Genomic DNA, 21,593 nt, shown 5'->3' on the forward strand with positions numbered 1-21,593 from the left:
CCTAACATCACGACGCAGACCGTCAAAAACGTGTCACGGGAGTACTAAATAAACTATTTGTACAGCAAGTGTTGCTGTCTCTCTCTGTTTCAGTGTGAATTCTTTGTTCATAGCTGTGAGGGTTTTGAGCGCACCATGCGAGACGAAGGAGCAGCGGTACCGGGTGGAGTTGGCCCCCTTGTTCTCCCATGTGCTCCGCCCGCCGGCGCTGATTGGATTGAAAATTATCCCAGCCACCACCGAGTGAGGGGCTTCTGTTTTTTTCTCACAATAAGAAACGCCCACCCAGATAACCGGGAAAGTCACTTCAAACTGAAGAGCACGCTGCCTGCAACAGACTATTCAGGAGATGCTCATGTGTGGAGAAGGAGCGCTGCGGACCTCTGACTGAGCGACGCTTTCTTTTTTTTATAACTCTCACATAAGTAGGCTGTTTAGACAAGTTGCGTCAGTTGGCCACTTTCAATGATTAAGCCTGACATTTTTTTCTGTCTAAGCTGATAGACTAATCAAAACGTGTGTCGGAAACTGCTGAGTGCGCTCACTGGATGCTTTGGGTGAACAGGTGGCGCAGGCTCCGGTTCCCTGTTACGTGTAATTTGTCATTAGGGACGAGGAAGGGGCAAGTCGCCGACAGATTGGAGTTAACGTAGGCTTCTTTCAAATGTGCGTAATTCACGGGACGCTTAGCAGTTGAAATCCACCACAAAAGGAGGGCGAGAGAAGACCTGTGCGATTTTTTTGTGTCCCTTAATTGTTAAAACCTGACGGCGGGCTGTTATGCCAGTAGCTGACAGCGACATGGTAGTGGACAACAGCCACGGGTTGTATGAGGGTAAAACCCCAACTTCTGCCGGGAACGACAGCATCCTCCCGGCCTCACTATGCAGTCCCGCAGCGGACATCCTGAGGAACTTTTACCACACCAAGCGGGTTGGGAACTATCTTATTGGAAGGAAGCTGGGAGAAGGATCATTCGCCAAAGTTAGAGAAGGTCTCCATGCACTGACTGGAGAAAAGGTAAGCACATACTTCGGAGTCACAAGAGTGAGAATGCAACAGGATACGAAGTTAAAATTCTGTCTCATACCCATTTTGTAGTTTCTCAGATCATAAATATGGGACTTGGAAATAACTCAGGGATAATTTCAATGTCTGTTTTGCACATGGAATCTGCATTTTCCCTATATATTTTAGTCCTCGGGATTTATTGGGCTTTATTTATAATCTGATAAAAGCAGACAATTTTCATTCAAAATGCATGAATTTTCAATCAATGTAACACTTTTCAATCAATGTATCATTTAAAATGCATTTTCAGCTGTGTGGTGTGACATGGTTTTACATTTCATTTCAACATGGGAATGTCAGCTGTCAGTCGGCTCTTTAAATTGGGGATGCATTCTTTTTTTGCGGAATGTCAACCATAAGAAGAAACTCTTCTCTTATTATAAATTAGCAGTAGCCTACATTTACTCAAGACACTTTATCTTATTATTGTGAGAGGCAATCCAGGTCTTTCTGATTAATTACCCCAGAGGAAAGTGATCAACCCACTTTGCATTGAGAGCCTTATTAATGAGCTCATGCAGCATCACCAGGTGTTGAAGTCAACTTTGCACAGCAGGACGTTGGTTTCTAGCCAAGCTCTAGTGGCAATATTTACTTTGTGTGTGTGTGTGAGAGAGAGAGAGAGAGAGAGAAAGAGACAGACAGACATACAGAGACAAGGAGAGACAGTTACTGCCTATACTGAACCATGTGTTTGATGAGTAGTTGTGCGCTCTGAACGCGTGCTTTGTCTACTGGCGGTGATCTCACTGCTGTGGGCGCGCAGGCCTGTGATAGGGGCAGAGAGAAAATTGCCCGGCCTATGAGAGAGCAGAGCCGGTACTTGCATATGAAATAATGTCTTTGATATGGGCTCCAGTCTCATTATGATTCCGTCAGCGCAGGGCTTTGATATCGGCTACCATTGGCCACTGGTTGCCTTTGTCTCTCTAGGCTTTTTGAGGAGCAGCCAGTACATTTGCATATTGGAAAAACAAGCACCCCTTTTTCCCTATGTGTTCCAACATACGTGTCTGTCTGTCCATATATACAACATATGTGTATGTGTGTCACTGTGTATGTGTGACCTGAAATTCTTATTTAACATATTAAGGATTAGCTCATCTTACATCTACCCCCACATTCCCCCATTTCCCCCACTGTTGCTGTGAAGAGAATAGAGAGCACCCCTGTTCTCGGCTCTTCCCTCCTTCCCTTCCCTCACTCTCTTTGTTGAGGATGATGCAAACCCAGGCAATCACACAGCCAAGCACAGCACATGCCTCTGACTCTCTCTCCCCCTCTCTCTCTCTCCATGTGATACATGGTTCAACAGGCACTGGGAGGGGGGGAGAGAGAGAGGAGGCAGTGAGTTTATTCAAGCAATAGGGTAGATAGGGGGCAAAGAAATAGAGGAGGACACAGATCTTTTTTAGCATCACTAGAAAGTCGGCGTGAATGAGAGGACAGTGGGGCGGGGTGGGGGCGGGGGGGTATGGAGATAATTGGAGGTGAGAGATGGTACAGTCATGGTCAGCAGGGGATTGAAGGGGTGTTGGCGACCCGGGGAGGTCATATGGACATGTTTTGATGTCTGTAACCCACTTTCCCCTCCATACACACCCACCCCACCCCACCCCACCCCCCCTTTTCTGTCTGAGGGGAGCCTGATAAACAACTGAATCCCCCAGAAGCCCCCCGGCTGGGAGCACCCCTCCCCCCCTCTGGAGCCCCATCCCCCCCATATCCTCATATAGCCTACTGTAAATACAGTGCCCCATCCCCCCCACCCCATATACACTACACCCCTCCTCTCACCCACACCGCCTGGCGTAAACAGGGGCCGTCTTATTGTGACCGCTCAGCACACACACACACACACAGCCACTGATATTAATTAGCTAGTGCAAAAAGGGTTTTTAGAGGTGAATGAATTATTAGAGATGAAAGGAGGAAATGAAGACCGGGTGAAGGACAGGGAAGAGAGGAGAACACACACACACCACCACCACACCCACTTTGTCCCTCATCATTACCGTAATGGATATGGTGATTAGTTCGACCGGTTATGCCTTATTGTGTCTGTGGTCTCTCCTTGAGATGATTTGCGAGGTATGGAAGGCATGCTCTTGAACTCACATTAATGGGACAGAAGGCGAAGCGTGCGAGGGAAGACGCCGGGAAGATCGCTATCTATTCAAGTATAATCAGCTATAGCGGGAAGTCAGGTGTTTGTGATGTGTATAGAGGACACAACGTAAATGAGGTGAATTTGTGTGAATTGGGGAAAAAGACAGATGAGATGTATTGCGACTTATGTGGAGATTCTGTTAGTTTCTTCTTCTTTGAAGCTGGGATGAGAAAGAAAACGTCAACCGGTCTGCCTGGGAATCTGTCCTGGAAAGTGAGCAGGCCCTAATTTAGCCCGCCTCAGACTCGGGTGTACATTTGTCGCCGCTCCTCAAGTGTGTTTGTCTTCAGTGGTTATAGCGGCGACTATGTGGCAAATGGGGGAGGGGGGGGAATATTAACTGTCCATTTGGCCGTGGTGCCTGCGTGAGAGATAGGGTAACATTTGCTTTTCCCCCGGTTTATGATGGTTCAGTAACCCCTCCAACACACACTTGGGTATGCACACACACACACACACAGACACTCACTCACACCCCCTCCCGTAGCCCTAGGGCCCTATAGTGAGAGCGCCTGGGTTGCTCCACATTGGGAGCAGCTGTGAGGGAGAGGTCAGTGTCGAATCATATACCCTGCAATGGAGACGGACTAGCCCATCACCTGTTACACTACAGCTCTCTCTCTCTCTGATATTTTCCCCTTGAGCTACAGCAGTGCTCTATTCTCCATGGGGATTCTTCACAATATCATATCACACAGGGTTCAAAAGTCAAACTCTTGCTGGCAAGTCAGCACTGTCTAAAATAACACCCTCTCCTCCTCTGCTCTCTTCTATTCTCTTCTTCTCTCCCCTCTCCTCTCCTCTCCTCTCTATCTCTCCCCGAATCCTCCAGGTGGCGGTGAAGGTGATCGACAAGCGCAAGGCCAAGAAGGACTCATACGTGACCAAGAACCTGCGGAGGGAAGGCCACATCCAGCAGATGATCCGCCACCCCAACATCACGCAGCTGCTGGACATCCTGGAGACGGAGAACAGCTACTACCTGGTGATGGAGCTGTGTCCCGGCGGAAACCTCATGAACCGCATCTACGACAAGAAGCGGCTGGACGAGAGGGAGACGCAGAAATACGTGCGGCAGCTGGTGATGGCCGTGGAGCACTTGCACAGAGCCGGGGTGGTGCACAGGTGAGGGGGGGGGGGAAGCACTCGAAATAAGGCTGACAAATGTGGAAGGCAGACACAAACGCAAACAAACACACACACACACACTCTCTGATCTCCAGTGTCACCAGTAGCATTAGTTTAAATGTCTCGGCAAAGGATTGACATATGCCATCTCTAGCTGTTTGTAGGTTAAAGCTGACTTTAAGATCTCTGAGGCAGACATGATCCTCTTTCGCAGAAGTGTGGGTTAAGCGCTTATTGCGCACATTACTAATAATCCACATATATCCCAACCCATCGACTCGATTGCTGGAGTGTGATGCCGTGAGCGCTTTCCCAGAGAACCGTTAAATATTTTATAGACTACTGTATACTATTTTATGGAAGGGTTTGGCTTACACTTCACTGTGCAATAACTTTACGATTAGGCAATTACTCCAATGCATTTGTTTCTCACAGATACTTAATAGCAATATCATCAAACTTTTAACTTTGACAACAACAAATAATGCTGTATCTCTCAATCAAATTCCTAGACTAAAATAACCCATTTATTTCAATTCACAAAGCTTTCCCAAGAACTTTCTATTCTTTGTCTCTCTCAGAGCCTGGGAACTAAGTTTGTATCGTATTGAGAGCGATGCATGGTGAGATGGCCTATGTAGATAACTGTATAACAGGATTTATAAGACTGGGGAGACATCTGAGGCACACAATAGACCCTGAAAATCAGCCAGCGTGACCCACATTGCGAGGGTGTGTGTGTGTGTATGCATTGGGGGTGGCGGGGGTTGACTCCACCCCTCCCAATTTTGTTGGGGGGTGGTCACCCACTAACCTCCCCTTCACCCTCCCACCCCTGCTTGTGCATTGTATGATGAGCGGTTTGATAAGTTATCTAATGTAAAGCCTGGTGCTGTGCAGAGCATTGACATCTCCTCTTTCTCTTTGTCTGGCAGGGATCTGAAGATTGAAAACCTTCTGCTGGATGAGCAGGACAACATAAAGCTCATAGGTAACTCAATAGCCCTCGCATTCGCCCAGCTCACATCGGCTTTCTGAATGATAGTTGATCCAGAGAGGTCAATTCCCACAGCAGAGAGCGAGATAAGGATTTAACCAGCAAAACAAAGAATAAAAGGCTGTGAAGGCTGGCACTTTACAGTAGCAGGAACAAGCTTTGCTCAGTTAGAGCAGAGTAGGACAGGGAGAGCAGGGAGGCAGAGTGTCACGTTGTCCCACATGTGGTGCGGGGTTAAGAGCAATTAAATATCCTGTTAAAACCCTAACGAGCTCTCACCATAGTGTCAATCTGCTTCTGTTTGTGTGTGCAACACTGTGGCGAGGCGACTCACTTAATGACCTTAAGTGTGATGGGTGGGCAGAGACGAAGGCCATAAACCCAGACACAAACACTCACCTCGCCTCTTCTGTCCTTCAGATTTTGGCCTGAGTAACTGCGCCGGCATCCTGGGTTATTCGGACCCGTTCAGCACCCAGTGTGGCAGCCCGGCCTACGCCGCCCCAGAACTGCTGTCCAGGAAGAAGTACGGGCCGAAGGTGGACGTCTGGTCCATGTGAGTTCCCCCTCTTTATCAGAAATTTAACAGGTTCTTGTCGGTATATCAGTGGCATCAACATATTTGGATATCGTTTTTTCATAGTGATTTGAGTGCATCCCGATCTGAAGTATATGTGTATGTGTGTATTTTGGTTATCCAGTGGGGTGAACATGTACGCCATGTTGACGGGAACGCTCCCTTTCACCGTGGAGCCCTTCAGTCTCCGAGCCCTGCACCAGAAGATGGTGGACAAGGAGATGAACCCTCTACCTCCCTCTCTCTCTACAGGTACATACACACAAACACACATCTGTTTCTACATAGGTAAATACTAGATGACAAGCTTTGTGCAGTACAAAAATACTGTATAGAACAACTGCACTTACACCCACTCAGACACATGCACAGCACACTCATTGTCCCTCAAGGAAGAATTGAATATCAGTGTCAAGTCTGCACATATAGCCAACATACAGTATATACATGCATACCGATGTTTTTTTCAGGTAATGTATGCCCATGAAAGAGTCTTGTTGACACATATAGGTGTAGGGTAATGGAAACATACAGATAATAAAGTTCTGCCTGTATTATGTCATTTTGTTTTATTGGAAAAGTTGTCAGTAGCCATCTTTGTGGTTGTAAACAAACAGCAGACTCCCCATTAGTCACTCATCAAGGAAGCCCTTGTTTGTTGCCTTATTGCCGTCTCGTGGCTTTTTGTCTGTCTGTCCAACTGGCTGCCTGTCTCTGGGTAAACAAGGCCTCTCACCGTATTCACCGTCTTGTTTCAGCAATACAGTTTAGGAGCTGTTTGGTAAATGCCACCTTAAAAAAAAAGAGACTGGAGGTGCTCAACTTTAAAATAAAAGAAAGACAAACTAAGGTGCACAAGGCTTTAAAATGTGCAAAGAAAGAACAGCCAGCCCTGTCAAAAAAAGGATTTACTTGTGTCTTTATTCAATCATTTTGACATCTGAATAAAGACACATTGCCCTTAGCTGAAATTAAGCGAACAGCACAGTGAGTTCAGTGAGAAATTAAGCAATCAGTGCAGTCCAAGTCTCATGCAACACACAAAAAAGCTAAATGGTGTTAAGCGTGTCTGAACAACAGATCTGGCAAGCAGCTTCTTTTTGATCTGTTCACTGTCTCATGTTCAGTGGAAGGTATGCGCTGATGTACAGTATTCACTGCAGCGCCAGCTACCACAACCACGTCTAACGTGACAACATCTTCACCGCATCTTGACAAACAGGTTTTTGTTAGGTGCTCCCTTTCAAACCTTATATGCAAATTATCTGTTACTGGATTGGCATGTGCCTCACAGACAACAGCATAAAGCCTCATTTGAACTTTTGTAGTAGCGTTATAAAAAGATCTTATCATTCAGCTCAGAGAGATTTACATGCACAGATATAGGACTTATGATGAACATGCAACATTAAATAAGAAAGAGTTAAAGAGTCTAAGTGGTGTAATTTTATCATGGTGCAAATTCTAGACCCTCAGTATCTAAGCAGGAGAGGAAAAAACAACATGAGAGTCATTTGAAAAATAAGTGCCAAATACTCTGTAGGTACTTTGTAATGAATTGTACGTAACACAAATCCATAATTGGCAAAATGATAACCCTTTACAGTATGGATCATCAATATTTTAGACGTAGTAAATGACAAACTTACGGTAATAATTTCCCTCCAAAGTGTATAAACAGTTATAAACAGGAACAGAACTCTTCAAATATTCATTAATTCGTATAAGTTTTATCATGGGACAAATTCTAGACCCTCAATATCTAAGCAGGAGCGAAAAAAAAAAAGAAAAAGGATGCGTGCGTGAAAGAAGGAAATGCGCAAAATGGATAGAGGTCACGTACAAAGAGGCATACTGATCAAACAGGCTTTTGGTAGCATTCCCTGTCAATCAAGTGTGAAAATTCGGTTAGTTGTTAAATCCATACTTTGACCATGACATTTGCCTCAAAGGGATCTTGCCAAAATTCTCAAGTAGAACCTGTCAGTCACTATCAGGTTGCTTATGAAAAAAAAAAAAAAAAAGAGGGAGAAAAGATTTAATTTCAGTTTACATTCTATAGGCCTAGAATCGGTAGTTATGTAGGGTAGCAATATACATGCACATGCAGATTTACAACAGATTCACAAGACTAACTGAATAATAGCATTGGGACACATTATTGATTCTACATAGCTTCTATAGACCAATATGAGTCAGTGAGATAAAACTCTGTGCCCCATAGTAATCAAGACCACAATGTAATTATTTGCGTGCCACTCATATTCGCTGTACCGATAGTAAAGAGCAGGTAGATTTCTGTGGAAAACTACAGGCCGACCGCCAGGCAGTTTGGTTACACTTCTGTTGTTGTTTTTTGCCCGAAGCTGAATCCAGAACAAGGTTGTCATCACATCCACGCTTCCATGGAAGTGACGCTCATTAATCAGTCACCGTCTGTCACCAGACTGTCATTTCGCGATGAGGCAAAGGAAGAATTGGATTGGCCTACATAGTATAAGAATATAAGTTCTTATTAATGAAGCTTATGACTCAAGGCCGTCCTCTCATCTGCCTTATGTAATGAGGAAAGATAAGAGAGGATGAGGGGGAAGTGTGACGCAGGATACGGTGTTTGGGGTCAGCTGTGTGTCAGGACGAGCTTATATCTCTACTTCCACTATTCATGGAGACGCTTCTGGGTCGTTTGTTAGCCAACAGAAAGGAGGCAACGCTTCATATCCGCTCCTATAAAAGAGCAGTTACATTTCTGAAATAAAAGACATATAATGTAATAAGAATGTTTCAGTGTACAGTATGTAAACCCTTGAATATTTCCAGTTTATGGATATTTATTCCCTCTCCGTCTCTGTTTCTCTCTCAGCTGCCATTTGTCTCCTGAAGAAGCTTCTTGAGCCCGACCCCAACAAGCGTCCCAATATCCACCAGGTGATGGCCGACTCCTGGCTACAGCTGGCCAACAAAAACACAGGCGCACCATACCTCAACAGGTGAGCCCACACACACACACACACACACACACACACACACATTTGAAATGCTTTAACTGAATTTAATAAATCATAAACGATAATAAACTTAGAGGATCAACAAGGCACAAGGACATTTAAAGATACAAATGGCATTGTTAGCTGTCAGCTACATATTACTGCAGAGACTGAACAGTATTTTTCTTTGTTTGTGTCTTTTTCTGAACAGCAATTTGTTACACAAGGCTTTCCATATAAAGCATTTCAAAGCATTAACCCCTCTTTCTCTTATTCCATCTCCCCTCTCTGTATTTAGGATCCACATTGAGGAAATCAACCACATGGTGTTGCTCCATATGACGGAGAGGATGGGCTACAAGCACAGCGAGGTGCTGAGTGCCGTCCTCACCAACCGGGCCTGTCACACCCTGGCCGTCTACTTCCTGCTCAACAACAAGATGAAGAGACTCTCCAAGGAATACAGGGTAAGGGGATCCCAGTTAACAACTAAACCCACGTCATTCAAAACACCCGGGAGTGAGGGAAACAATCTAGCCTTACACTGAGTATGTACTACCTGAGGGTTCAACACAAGAAACCCAATTTAAAATACAAAGACCAAAGAGAGGAGCGAGCTTTAAGACATTCCACAGAGTCTGAAATGAAGATTCAATCTGCTCTATAAAAAGACGCCAAGCAAGAAATAGCAGCGAGACATGTTTCTGAGAATAAGGCACACGTGAGTTAAATTTATTGGCTGAAAAAGGGGTGAAAAGAGTCCAAGAATTCAGAGGTAATCAAATTTGTTGTGTAATGGAATTCTTACACAACAGGCTTTTCTAATGTCAAGTGCTGTTGTAACATGGTTTTGTTCCCCTGTGGCTGTTTCAGGAGATGCAGTACCAGGAGAAAAAGACAGAGAAAAACGAATACTTCCAGACCCAGTGGAGGAAGCACATCGACAAGATCACCATCCCCCCTAAACAGACGCCCGTCTACCTGGCTGTCAGCAAGGGGCCCAGCAAGGAGAAGAAACACAGGACAGGTGAGGAATCGGCTACGGTACACAGAGCGGAGCAGGTCAAAAAAACATGGACAGAGGGAGATTTCAGTGAAGGAAAATGACACACATTTGGGAAAAAAAAGTGCCAAATACTGTGATAAAATTATAGCACAAAATTAAAAACTAATTTGGGTACTTTGTAATGTATTGTAGGTAATACAAGTCCATAATTGGCAAAATGATAACCCTTTACAGTATGGATCATCAATATTTTAGACATAGTAAATGACAACAAACCTATGGTAATAATTTCCCTCCAAAGTGTATAAACAGTTATAAACAGAAACAGATATTCAAAATATATTCTTCAAATATTCATTGATTCGTCAGATTCATTGTTTTAATTGTTTATAACTAAGCAACCCATGATGTTAATAGTAACCCAGCGGCATTAATTAACTTAAACTCTTATGAACTAAGTGGAAACATAACTGGAGACATTTGCGGCTTGGATTGCTAATTGAGTGTGGTAGGTAGTGGGAGTCTGTCAGGTCGACCTGGCTTGACCCCTTAAAGGAGAATAGTGTAGTGGAGTAGTACTGGGGCCTGAGCTCCTTTCCCTCTCCTCAGTTAACCCATCATTTGTCAGAACAGAGCCCATGGGCTATACCAGATGCAGCAAGTCAGAACAGACAGGCACGTCTTCACACACAAAGAAGCGATACACAATGTTCCTAAACATTTACTTGCAAGTGTTATGTGCTCTCAGAACATCGAGTTGCTGAGAGGTATGTCATTGTTATGTAATAATTGCTGTAATTGCTATATGTTTCCCTTTTAGGCAATATTCGCTATGTGTAACATGATCTATAGGCTCTAGGCATTTACAGCTCTATGAACCCACAGGATTAAAATGAATTATAGCAAAGTTTAGATTTTGATCTGATTTGATTTATTTGATCATTTTAAAACAAGTTATATATATATACAATATAATGTAATGCACCTAAAAAAAACAATCGAGGATAAACACAAAAAAGTCCAAGACTTGGCTATGGGCATGACGGGCTGTTGCAGCAGTGTCAATGAGTTGATATAACAATAAAAATAACAACAGACCAGTAATACACAAATACCATATGTCTTATACAATATAAACGATTCATAAATTCTACTTACTTACAACCAAAAATGTCACCCGTAATCAAATAAACTAAAATGCCACTAAAATACTGGAATAATGGAACAGAAAAAACAGTAAATCGTTTTAAATGTCATGCCAGGTTCAAAAGCATAAAGCCACAAGTTGAACTGTTTATTTGACACACTTTCTATGCCAGCATTCACACACATATCTCTAAATATGCGTCTGCCATCAAGTCAGGACACCTGCATGACTCATGTGCGACCCAGTTTACTCAAACCTAAAAATGACGCTCTCTCTGCATCTCTCAGGTTAATTAGGAAGCCGCACAACCTAGGTTACCAGCAACCGACCTGACACGCTCAGTGTGGTTATGGATGAAACGGCAAGCGGTTCGCTTCAAAAGAAACTCACAGATGTCAAATTGCTGTCAAATACTTTTTCCCAGCCTGGGGAAGTTATTAAAAATTATAAAAGGGAGAAAAATCATAAGATTTTTTTTGTGAAGTGAATGGTTTTGAATACTGTCAAATAGACTATAATAGACTTCCCTGTTGGAGGACTTGATTTTAAAGTGAAAAACAATCTAAGGCTTAAAGTTAGTGTAGCTGATGGTTACTTTTTAATTCAGTCTCATATTGCTGGTGTTTTTGGGGAAGTGGAAATTCAAATGGGTATATTTCATGACTAAAATGCCTATCGTCTCCCTTCAGGTCTCCTCCGTGCCATAACCGGCGGCCATCGTAACTCCCCTCTGGCTCCGCCTGGCACAGTGGCCTCTTCCTCCATGGAGTACCTAGAGATCCATCCTCTCTTTCCCAATACACCACAGCAACGCAGGCGCTTGGCCACCCTCCCACAAGTCAATACCAGCCCGGAGCACAACATTCCCGCCCCTCCGGCACCGTCACCGATCGGCATGCATTCCTTCGACTCCCTCTCCAAAGCTGAGCAGATCGAGGACACCCCCGCTGCGCCCTGGTACAAGCTGACCAACGGGACGTTCTCCCCGCCGCGCCACGTCTCTGCCTTCCACCCCGACTCCTCCTACTTGAAGAAGGCCACCATCCCCAGCCCCCCCGTCCTCATCGTGAACCCGCAGCCCAAAAAGAGAACCTCGTCGGACTGGTGCGGCTCGTCCGACACCAGCGGCAGCCCCCCCAGCACCGTGGGAAGCCCCCCAGGAGGCTCTGCCTTCAGTCCTCCCAAGTCGGCCTTCAGCCCCCTCAACCCCTCCTCGGCGTTCAGCCCTCCTTCCAGCGGGGGCAGCAGCGATCCCGACAGCCCGACGCACCGCAGCAAGTTCCCCTCGATGGGGATCGGGCAGATCCTGAAGAAGAAGGTCCAGCTGCAGCCGTTCACCTTCCGGGCGGAGCAGGTGGTTGAGGAGGTGGTGTCCCCGCCCCCCTACCCCATGCAAACGCTGCTCTGCGCTTCAGGTGCACTCAAGACTCTCTGCTGAGGCGTACGAGACAACAGAGCAAGACAGAAAGACTGATTTTGATCACGAGGCCCCTCTCAACATTTTTATGTAAGTTGGAGTGGTCTTCCAGAGCGGCCTTCTGAACTGTGAATTGTCCCTTTATCGTGACCAAGTCACTTTTTTTTGATAAAGTTGATAAAAAAAAAGAAAGGAAACAGAAAAAAAAAGAAAGACATGAGGTTGAGTGGGAGTCTAAAAGATGTAATCTCTGTTACCACTCTCACAGTGTGATAAAGAGGTGAGTGACACTGAGAAGATGAGATTTGAAATGGATCCCTCAGCAATGACTAAACCCTGCTGTGTCCCAGATACAGTGCGGGCATGTAATATGGGCCTTGAGAACAAGGTGTACACACACACACACACATACACACACACTGTATTATAGACTGAGTGAGAGATACACTCTCTTATGTAATATTGCTGTAACTGATTCCAAACTGAGCCGGAAACTGATTCACACCAGCTAATAGACCCTGACCCTCACCCTTACCCTGATTAGGTGTATTACTGTCAAAGTGAATGCTTTGTTTTTCTATGTGAAACTCTCTAAGATACCCACTAACCTCCAGCCAGCTGGCACTATATCCTCAATGCTGTCTGGATGAAGATGCTCACTGCACTATTTTTTTGAAAAACCAAAACCTATAGTAACAACAGGGTTCAACATCTGTTACCTCACTGCATTATTCATACATTAAGGTCACCGCAGTAGATCGTGACGTGCTTGTGTGGATTTTGCCACATAGTTGCAGTGTTTCGGCAGTAGCGCCATTAGAATCAACATGATAAAATAGAAATAGGTATCTAGAGTCATTCTCACACTTCATAGACGTAATATATCACTCAACGTTGATAATAACTAACTTTTTTATAGCGTTAGTGTTACACCACCTCTATGACCTACAGGCAAACTGGTGTATAATTTGTAACTGTAAATGTCTTCGCTACAGTATGTCTTTCTCACAGCAGGATACGCCTGTTCTTGGAGTCAATTCTAATAAAAAAAAAAAAAAAGTGTCAAAGCCTTATGAATCGTATCAACCTCTCCAAAGGCTGAGGGTACGGAGGTGGGAGGAACTGCCAGTGATTCACTTCCTATTGTCTTAATGCTGTAGTTTGTGCAATAGTCCCAAGTGTTGACTGCAATGACGAATATTTGCCAAGAACATTTTTGAGAGCGATGTGAAATTTTGTGCTTGTAAATACAGTACGATTCCAGTATTCTTGTCACTTATGGTGTTCTGTATCAAGGGATTCTTAAGTCTTCGTTGAACTAACATTTTCACACTGGTCGTTTCACAAATATTATCTGACTCTACAAAAGGCTTCCACGTGCACACAAGGCTGCTCACTGTTAAGATAGAGTCTCTTTCTGTCAGACGGAAAACCTGCATGCAAACTTTTAGAAGTCGAAATGTATTGTCAACATTTGAAATGATGTCTTTGTACCTTTTTTTGGTTGATACTGAGATTGATACGGACTCGGGGGTCTTTTGTAAGATTTTCTAATGGATGGTTTTGTTTGAGTGTCAAGAGATTTCTATGCTGTATAAAATATTTTAAATATTTATACTGAATCCATTATGTGTCTGTCTGGTCCTTCAAATGCACCTACACACTGTCTGGTTCCATACTTGTACATCATGTACTTGTGGGAGTGTATGTGTGTGTGTGTGTGTACGCACATACCAATACACAACTTCTAATTAGCCAATAAATCAATATTAAATCATTACTAAGATTCAGTAATTCCACAATAATCCCCCACATTAGTTATTTTATTAATTTCTGTAGAATTTACACATAGACTTAGGGGCAAAATTTGTTTCTGGGGCTCTCAGCTCCTGGGGGAAATCAGCCTCTCGGATATGGAAGGCTGTGTCAGGACTTTACAACCTCGCCCAAATGTGCTGCTCCTCTCACATACCACACACATTTCCCATGAGACACCTGTGATGGTAAAGAAACCCTTGCAACAGCTGAATGACCCTTGGCACTAATACACACACACACATACAGTTATGCGCCCTCCCCACACACACACACACACAAATTTAATCTGCTGTGGCTCCCCAGTCAAGATCATAAACCTCTTTTGGTAACACTGCCCCAACGAGACAAAGAAGGGGGGGATCCCCAAAGCTGAGGGACAAACACACACGCACAGAACAACACAAACAGGGCTCTCCGATTAAATCGCCGTGGCTAAGCCGATAAAAGCCGAGGGGCAAGAGTGGCTCTAAAATGCATTAGAGACGGAGCCTTTTGTTTATCAAAGACAGGCGGACAGTTAGCCAAAATCCCCTGGGCGCTCAACTGAGACAAACAGGCTGTGGCAAGGAACACTGCGGCTTAGCCACCGTTTGGAGCGAAAGGGCAGCGCACACCAGAGGGCACAGGTTAAACTGTCCAGCAAGTGTAAATTACTGCATTGGGTGAGACCTTGAGGTGTACACACACACACACACACAACAAAAACTACTGAAAAATATCAATGAGATAGTGGAGCCTCTTGTCATTAGTCCCTCTACGGATGATTATGTTTTAAGTAACATACACTACCCGTCAAACGTTTGGACACAACTGATTGAATGTAGTATGTTTTTCATTATCTTAAAGCCATTTTGATCTAAAGGCTTATGCTTGAAATTTGTTTCTTAGACAAATATAAATAGTGCAGTTGATGCCTATGTATGAATTTCTTTCCCAAGCCTTTGCCTTTCCATCAAGGCAAAGGGCGGCTACTTTAAAGAATCTAAAATATAAGATAGTTTTGATTTGTTTAACACTTTTTTTGGTCACGGCATAATTCCATTTTCTGTTATTTCATAGTTTTGATGTCTTTACTATTATTCTAAAATGTGAAAAATAGTAAAAAATAAAGAAAAATGTGTGTGTCCAAACTTTTGACTGGTCGTGTATGGAAGAATTGGTGAGAGATATTGGTGGGGAATACCAGATGCAGTAATTATTTCACTTGACCATCTTCTGGGGCACTCTAATATATTGGCAAGAAGTTAATCTATGTATAATCTCCCTGGACAGATATCCATATTGATGAGACCAAGACAAAAAAAAAATCATTTTTCTTTACACACAGATTACTCCAAAGTTAATCTGTGTGTAAAGGGGTCATTTTACAAGGAAGAGTCTGTGACAAACACCCCTCCACCGTCCTGACACACACTCAAACACACATTTAAATCTAGTCTAAAACAACTAGAGAAAGAACTGTCTAGAAAGCAGGAAACAAACAGATTTCCTGTGCCAACTTTATAGAGAAGATTGAAGATTAAACAGCCAATCCCTTTGTTGCATCCAAGGTCTGGAGTGAATAGCCTGGGTGTTGGGAGCAGTAAATGTTCAGCAGTGAATGTAAATTAATAGAAACTGTCCTTGAGCCAGCAGAAAAGTCATATTTTACGACTCAAATTGCTGGTGTTCACTTGTAGCGAGAGGCCAAACTGACCACTTAGTGTACAACAGGCCGTTATTTCTGTCAATCTGTTCAGGCTTAGATCCTGATGACACTAATCCTGTTTTCAGCCCCCTTCCCATCACATATACACACACACTCACACCAGGGTGTCGCTGGCAACAGGGTGAGCCTTTGTGTCTGAGGAAAAACAGACGATTAACCTGCTACACTCTGACGGACACCAGGGGTGTGCGCCCACCACACACACACACACACACACACACAACCTGAGGATCCTCATTCAACCACATAGACCAATATCTTTCTCAGCATCTCTGACACACGCAGAAAAAGAGAGAGAGTGAGCGAAGGAGGGACAGCCAGACTATACCTGGCAGACGCAGGCGTACACAAAGACGGGGGGGAAATAAACAAGCAGATGTTTCTAATGAAGTAGGAGGCTTTGGACACTCAGAGGGGATTTGGGTTATTCCGTCAGACGAGTCACTGACTGGCTGACAATATTGTTAGATCATTGACACAGTTGAAGGTGATTAATGAAACGAGAAGGCTGTGGCTTATCACAGATCCAAGAGGCACAGTCAGTAAAACAGAACGGGGGTAGGTTTCCCCAGTGCGCTTGTCACCAGGATCATCTTACGCCCGCTGATTTACTGCGGCACCAAGCTGAACTCAGCGCTGAGATTATTTTCAACTTCCCAGATGAAAGGGTTTACTGGTTGCCTTCATCAGATAACTGATTGACCTGCTGTCTAGTCGGTGCGACACAAAGACGGAGATGAGACCAGACTTTCTTAATGACTTTAAGGAGACAAAGCAGATTTTGGTCGGGCATATGTCAAGCAGCAAAGTAAGGAAAAGTAGGAGCGATCAACCAAGTCAAGAGTTGATCCGTCCTAAATAAATAAATAAAAAGTTATTTCATTTGCGACTCAAGCAAAAGTTTTGTCATCAAGATTGTGCTGGTTTAATCAATCAGACATTAGGGGATTACCTCAGATTTATTTATATAGTATTTGCACAAAGGAACCAAGTAAAAAAAAAATGCAATTAAAAAAAAAACATTTAATATTAAAAAACTATTCAATCAAAATGAATTAATTTTGTTTAATGTGATCTTGAATTTGAGATGCACAACATAGAGAAAATAAACAAATATAACCCCATTAGAGTGTTATGGAAAACAAAGGACCTGGGGTTTGGGCAGTGCTGTGGAAAATCAACATTTAAAGCAGGAACGGGTCAAAAAGCATCTATGAGCAACTGGTGGGGTGGGGTTCTTTTGTCAAGGGAAAATAAAACAGGATAATGAGATAGAAAAATCCTGTCCAAGATAATAGAGAAAAGGCACAGAAGGCACAGAAACAAGTACTGATTAAAATGGACACACACAGTTATGTTAAAAAGATGGGCAGAGATGAAAAAATGCTTTGAACAGTGCTTTTATTGAACTGAGGTTGCTTTTTGCCTTTTGTTAGACAAACACAGACACATACAGTCCCAAAATATTTACTGGTGCCTGACAAAGGGAAGACTGATTGCTCACTTTATTAAATATCCCCAAATGACAATGAATTAAGATCTCTTACAAACCTAAAAACCAAGCACAGCTTTCCTTCTCACAAAATATTATTTTTCATTTCATGGAGGAAAAAAAACAAACATATTTTGTAAGTTGGCACACAGGTGGCACTCCTTGAGATATTTTCCTCTCAAAAACAAGATCAGAAATCCAATCAAAGAGCAGAGCTCAGCCAATAGCAGCTCAGTGTCTGTGGCAACAGCAGCGTCAGCCCAAGCAGCCATTGGTCAGGTGTTTCTCACAGGAAAGGCTGTAATTGGCTGATTGCGCACCGAGGCTTCATTGCCTCCATGGCAACATTGCTTCCTTATTGCTTAGGGAAGGTGAAAGGAGGGGAAGAGGGGAGGCGACTTTCACTCAGACACTACCTCTGCATTATTCATCCTTTGTCCCTGAGTGCTTGTAGAATGTGTGTAGATGTATTGACTGGTGTGTGTGTGTGTGTGCATGTGTGTGCATCTCCATGCCGGTCTTGGCTTGGGTGGCAGTGATTGGTTGACTAGGACGGGGTGAATGGGTTGAAACCGCTGCAATAATTGCACTTCGGAGTGCAATGCATCCAGCAACACAACGTCTATATATAAAACAGCTAAATGAGTTCAGAGGCCAGTCAACCATTCACAGTGACTTAACACAGAGCTATTAGCCTTTAAGCTGTACTGATCTAAACGGACCAAACAAACAAACTGGGACATATTTTTTCCTGAATGACTCTGATGCAGAAGGCATAACAACACACATCTGGACTGTCGACTGGCCGGCCGGCTTCCACCACCCGCTCTCTGCCCGGGGTGCACCCAGACAGCTCATCCTCAAGCGGGGATTGGACTAAGAGAACAAGAACACCCCCCCCCACACCCGTCACCACCACCGCCGCTGCCACCGCCAAACAAAAACCACGCGGCTTATTTGTTGTTGTTTTGACTTTTTTTTTTTTTTTTCAGCAGTTGAGGGACGAGAGAATGAGATGGGAGGGGGGAAAAGAAAGAGAGGGAGGGAGAAAGAAGGGCGAGGGTGGGGTTAGCGGAGAGAAAAACATCACACAGAGATTAGGGAAGAGAGAGGGAAGAGGGGGGCGGGGGGTCACTCGGGACTCCTCCCCCGTGTGTCCGTCTGAGCATGAGCGGGGGGATAACGTCTGTTGACAGGCATGTCGGCCGGCGAGCTGGCTGGCTCTTCCTCCAGCAGCGAACATGATGACGAGATGGCAACAGGCACTTAGCATAGCACGTGCTCTCAGTTGCCATCGCAACCTGCCCTTGGATACAGCGTGCTGGTTGGCCGTTTCTAACTGTTGTTGTTCTGCAAGGCTGATGAAACCTCGTGGGTGAGGGAGGGCGATCAGTACAGCATGTAGCCGCTTTCCCGCCTTGGTAGAAAGTGTTGCTAGGCACATTAGAGGTCAGTTGGTAAACAAACACAATCCTCTCAGTACATCAGTACATCAGCACACACACACCCCCACACCCCCCCACCCTGAATCTCAAAGTCCCAAAACTTGCGGTTTAAGTCTTAAATCCAGGAGATACTTTTAATGAGAGAAAAGAGGCAAAGCAGGATGAACCACTGATCCCTAACAATCTGAGCAGACAAGAAACATTTAAAAAGATTATCTTGATAGCTTAGAGTTGTTTTGTTTTATTCCATTATATATAAATGACAAAATTAGATTTTTTTGAATACAAAAAAATATTTAAAGCATTTCTTCCTCTTTTGAACCTAGGATAGAATCATCTATTATGCAACGATACTTGGAAAACCATCCTTCCACTATGTGTAAGTCAAGAATGTACCACTTCCAAAAACAATAACACAGAAACAAACAGAGTAATTACTAGACAATGTAATAGCCACAAATGCTATTCAGTATTTGCCAAAAATGTACAAGGAGAAGAGCCAACATTCCTGTCTTGCTTCAAGGCTGCATGCTTGAGGAAATGAACAAAGAAAAAAGTGTGCAGCTTTATGCGGCCAGATCAATACGGCAGTGTGCTGACTGTGCAGCAGCCTGATGGAAACCTACACAAATAAAAATTCCGCTCATAGCCTACATTCACACTGCGCCCAGACATAAAGGAGAGGTATTGCCATAAACCGCAGGAGCCGAAGTGACAACATGATTGATTACAAGCACCGGCAGTCTTTGTTTCACCATCGGTAATCTGGACAAAGTGGAGTGGAAGCCGCTGTGTGTGGATTTGGGTGTGTGTCTGTGTCTGAGCGTGTGCGCACATTTGTGGGCAAGGTGAGACCAGGGCGAGGGAATGTTGTGTGTTAGAGGTGGTAACATTAAGGTAAAGGAGAGGGGTGGGGGTAGCGGGTGTTGAGCCCCACCCCCCACCTCTCTCTCTCGGACAAATCACGCACCCAGACAAATTGAAGTCCATCACGGTCAAGACTCATCACATCCCTCCTGCAGGCCAGCCTCGATCTCCTCCAGCCTTTGTGCCATCGACACTGCCAGCGTTTTCATCTGGGAGGGTGGAGGTCAGGTGGGGGGGGGGGGGGGGGGGGGGGGGGGGTGTTAGAGGGGGGGAATGAGGGGAATAGGACGGAGTCAGAACAGTGAAGGAATGAAGGAGAAAGCGGACAGGTGGGAAATGAGGCGAGCAGCAGGAGGTAGAGAGGAAGAAAGAGGGGAGGAGAAGAGAGAATTGGAAGAGGGGGGAGAGCGGGGCAGGATGACGAAACCCAGAGGGGTAGTGGTCAGGGAGGGATGGGTAAGAGCGGGGGGAGAGAGGGAGGGGCAGAAGAGACAGGTCATTAAGTGTACAAGGTGGAAAACCCAAACAAGTGTCTGTGTGAGACAGACAGACAGAATACATTAACTATGGCGGCACGGCTGATGGGCTCCATCGCCGGATGCAGCTGCAGACAAACAAAGGCTAGTTACAAAAACACTGAAGAGTTGCTCTTAAGCAAGAATTTAAAAAGGTAGTGTTACTTAAGATTCTGCTGAAAGATAATAAAGTGATAAAGTGATTCACTGGAGCGTAAGTTCAACCATTGAGAGCCGGCAAAATGGCTTTGGGCCCATATTCAAAAACACTGCTGATGGACAGTAATGACAGTACAGCATCAATGAACAGGCCTAATGGCTCATGCATACAGACGGCCGCATGTGATGATTGAAAGCACTGATTTCATTTCCTGATCCAGTCAAAGGCCTTTGTAATCTCATTAGGATGTGCCACTGGGCAGTGATGAAGTGGTGGCTATAAAACCACCTAAAATTAATACAATCAGTGTGTAACCTTAGTCAGATTAATCTACAGCCTCTCACAATGACTAAACACAGTCGATGATTTAAGTTGTAGCCTACATATTAATCAAACAAAATATGGGCTAAGCCCATTCATTTAATCATACAGTGAATTAAAGCACCCCTTTGTTTGAGCAGCACATGGCGTAGCTTTATTAATATGGCAATGACATGGGCTTCATTGTGTGAGATGTACTAGAGACAAGGAGAGTTAATTTAGTTCCAAACATATTTGTTTGATGGGACATAAAGATGGAACAGAACAAAAAACAGCAAAGAAAATTGTATATGGAAGCGATCCAAGGCGCAGACAGAACAATGACTATACCTAGGTATCTTGCGGACACACACACACACACACACACACACACTCAGACATTTAGGCAACACGGACGGACAGGACAACATATCTAATATTACAATACTCATTTGTAATGTTTTTTGTTCTTTTCTTACAAGCAGCAAAACCTGTTTGTGATATAATGTGCATAGATAATATCTCAGAAGCAGTGGATCATTTGTCACCAAACCGACAACAGCAACATTATGGTAGAGAGTGAGTCAGAGACTTGGGCCAAGCCAGAAAAAACAAACATGCCATACTGTCACATTTAACCTGCTACAGTCATAAACCGACAGCCCTCATGATCAAAACATGTTTTTCCTCTAACAAAGATTCCTCAACATGCCCCCCATCAGATCCATTGTGCAAGAGAGTGGAAGGCACTATCACCACCTACTGGCCAACCTATAGTGTTGCGGGTA

The 21,593-nt window shown here is 44.2% G+C and overlaps 1 protein-coding gene across 1 annotated transcript; it reads left to right on the plus strand.

Annotated features, from left to right (window-relative positions):
* Positions 1-402: 402 nt before the first annotated feature.
* hunk (hormonally up-regulated Neu-associated kinase) lies at positions 403-14,120 on the plus strand. Its single transcript, XM_071539753.1, has 9 exons — positions 403-1,020; positions 4,074-4,366; positions 5,305-5,360; positions 5,787-5,922; positions 6,068-6,195; positions 8,807-8,933; positions 9,229-9,397; positions 9,804-9,957; positions 11,773-14,120. The coding sequence occupies exons 1-9, from the start codon at positions 781-783 to the stop codon at positions 12,519-12,521; spliced, it is 2,052 nt and encodes a 683-aa protein (XP_071395854.1). The 5' UTR covers positions 403-780; the 3' UTR covers positions 12,522-14,120.
* The last annotated feature ends 7,473 nt before the right edge of the window (positions 14,121-21,593 follow it).

This window comes from Centroberyx affinis, unplaced genomic scaffold, assembly GCF_046629955.1.
Source record: "Centroberyx affinis isolate AG114_WGS23_722 - 3 ecotype Tasmania unplaced genomic scaffold, CSIRO-AGI_Caff_v1 ptg003508l_1, whole genome shotgun sequence".
Lineage (NCBI taxonomy): Eukaryota > Metazoa > Chordata > Actinopteri > Beryciformes > Berycidae > Centroberyx > Centroberyx affinis.